The sequence below is a fragment of the Echinops telfairi genome, unplaced genomic scaffold (assembly GCF_000313985.2).
Source record: "Echinops telfairi isolate 266 unplaced genomic scaffold, ASM31398v2 ScPeMD7_7459;HRSCAF=8497, whole genome shotgun sequence".
Lineage (NCBI taxonomy): Eukaryota > Metazoa > Chordata > Mammalia > Afrosoricida > Tenrecidae > Echinops > Echinops telfairi.
In genome coordinates, this window is record NW_022111359.1 from 431,024 (window position 1) to 432,866 (window position 1,843).

A 1,843-nucleotide genomic window follows, 5' to 3' on the forward strand; every position below is an offset into this window, starting at 1 on the left:
GGCTCTGTGTCGAGGGTTGGAGGTGGGGGGCGAGGCCACGGCCCTATCTATGGAAGCCCACAGACTTGGTATTTTGCTGCTTATGTAAGTTACACATGGACAAGGGGCGTGATGATGACAGTTAGGAAACGTTTAACCGGAACGTAGAGCCCCCCCTCCCTCCCGTGGTGTTCAGGCACCGCCCCCTCCCCCCCTTCTCCGGAGAACATTCGATCTAACTTTGAAAACTCCAGCCCGAGATCGCCGCTCTAGCTTGGCTGTGATTATTTTTAGGGGATTATCACCCTGGGCTGTGACCTGGCTCCATGCCACCCACTCCAAGGAGACAGGAGGTGCAAGCAGGCCGATTTGAATGTTTTATTCCCACAAAGCAGAGAAGCTGGCGTGGCCTGGGGACTTCCTCCGGCAGAGGTGCACGCTGGGTTCTCGGGGCTGCCCCACCAGCGGGCTGGTTTGCAGGCAGGCCGTCATGGGTGCCGGGGGAAGGGTCCAGGTACGCAGGGCGGTGGGTTGGGGCAGAGCTTGTGGGACTAGAGGTAGCAGGGCAGGTCCTTCTCGATCACCTGGCGAGGGAAGGTGAGGGTCAGGGCCTTCCTCTCCCCGGTCCCTCACCCCCCCACCCCCCCACCCACTCGCAGCACCTACCAAGGGCTCCTCCATGGGGCCATACCGCTTCACCACACAGCCGTTCTTGTCCACAAGGAACTGCCAGGGGCGGAGGGAGTTCAGCGACACCTGGGAGCTGGCCCGAGGGCCCGGCCCCACCCCACAACACCCCCCCTTACCTTGGTGAAGTTCCACTTGATGGCGCTACAGAAGAAAAGTACCGTCACAGGGCTGTGGATGGGCAGCCCCTCCCCTGACACTGACTTCCCCAGGATGCCCCGCCCCTGTTCGATGCGCCACCCGCCCCAGGCCCCAATCACTCACTTCCCCAGGATGCCCCGCCCCTTAGGTTGGACTTTCATCCACTTCCACAGCGGGTGGGCGTCGTCGCCGTTCACGCAGACCTTGCTGTACATATCGAATTTGACATTATAGCCGGCAGCGAACTCTTTAATCTCGGCATTACTTCCTGGCTCCTGTGGGCGGGAAGCCAGGGTTCAGGGTCAGTGGGGTGGGTAAGGGTGCAGTGTGTCTGACAGCCCGCTCCGGCCTTGTCCCACTTCGCTCTACCTTCAGGAACACACACCACAACCAGAGACCAGCGCCACCCCTGCCCTGGAGCCCCACATTCCTCCACCACCCCTGGCTCCACGCACCTGCCTCCCAAACTGGTTGCAGGGGAAAGCGAGGATCCGCAAACCGCACTCAGCATAGCGGGCGTGCAGGTCGACGAGCTGAGTGTAGTTTACGTCCGTTTTGCCTCACTGGGAGGCTACGTTGGTTACGATGCACACAAAACCCCTGCAGGCAAGGTTACACAACCAAGGTCAGGCCAGTGTCCCTTGTCTCTCTCTATGCTCTCCCAGAGGCGGGCACATACCTGTACTTGTCCAGGTTCACCATGCGCCCATCGATGTCCTTGGCAGAAAATTCGTGCATGGAGCGCGCGCAGCGCCAATCGTCACGGGAAGCGCACTGGCAAGGGAAGGGGCGCGCTGAGCCACCAAGCAGGGAGCCCTGCCCAGACTCCAGGGGAGCTGCAGCCTAAAAGCCGGGGCCCCGGACGAGGGAAGGAGACGGGCGGGCTCCCCCCTCCTAGTGCGCGGGAGACACTGGGCACCCTGCCCCCTAGAACTCGAGACCCCGAGTAGGGTGCAGCCGGCAACCTTCCGCCGAGGACGCGCCCTCCTACGCTTGCAAGCACGGGCCTTCTGCCTGCCTGCAGCTGCCCGCCGAC

At 62.2% G+C, this 1,843-nt stretch overlaps 1 protein-coding gene across 1 annotated transcript in view; it reads right to left on the reverse strand.

Moving 5' to 3' along the window:
* Positions 1-343: 343 nt before the first annotated feature.
* GPX4 (glutathione peroxidase 4) overlaps positions 344-1,843 on the reverse strand; it is a 13,104-nt gene continuing 11,604 nt past the window's right edge. The window contains exons 2-7 of the mRNA XM_045300023.1: positions 1,487-1,650; positions 1,263-1,407; positions 931-1,082; positions 786-810; positions 646-705; positions 344-563 (exon numbers count right to left, since the gene is read on the reverse strand). Coding sequence (XP_045155958.1) covers positions 531-563; positions 646-705; positions 786-810; positions 931-1,082; positions 1,263-1,407; positions 1,487-1,650 — 579 coding nt within the window. The 3' untranslated portion in view covers positions 344-530. The remainder of the gene's footprint in view (positions 564-645; positions 706-785; positions 811-930; positions 1,083-1,262; positions 1,408-1,486; positions 1,651-1,843) is intronic.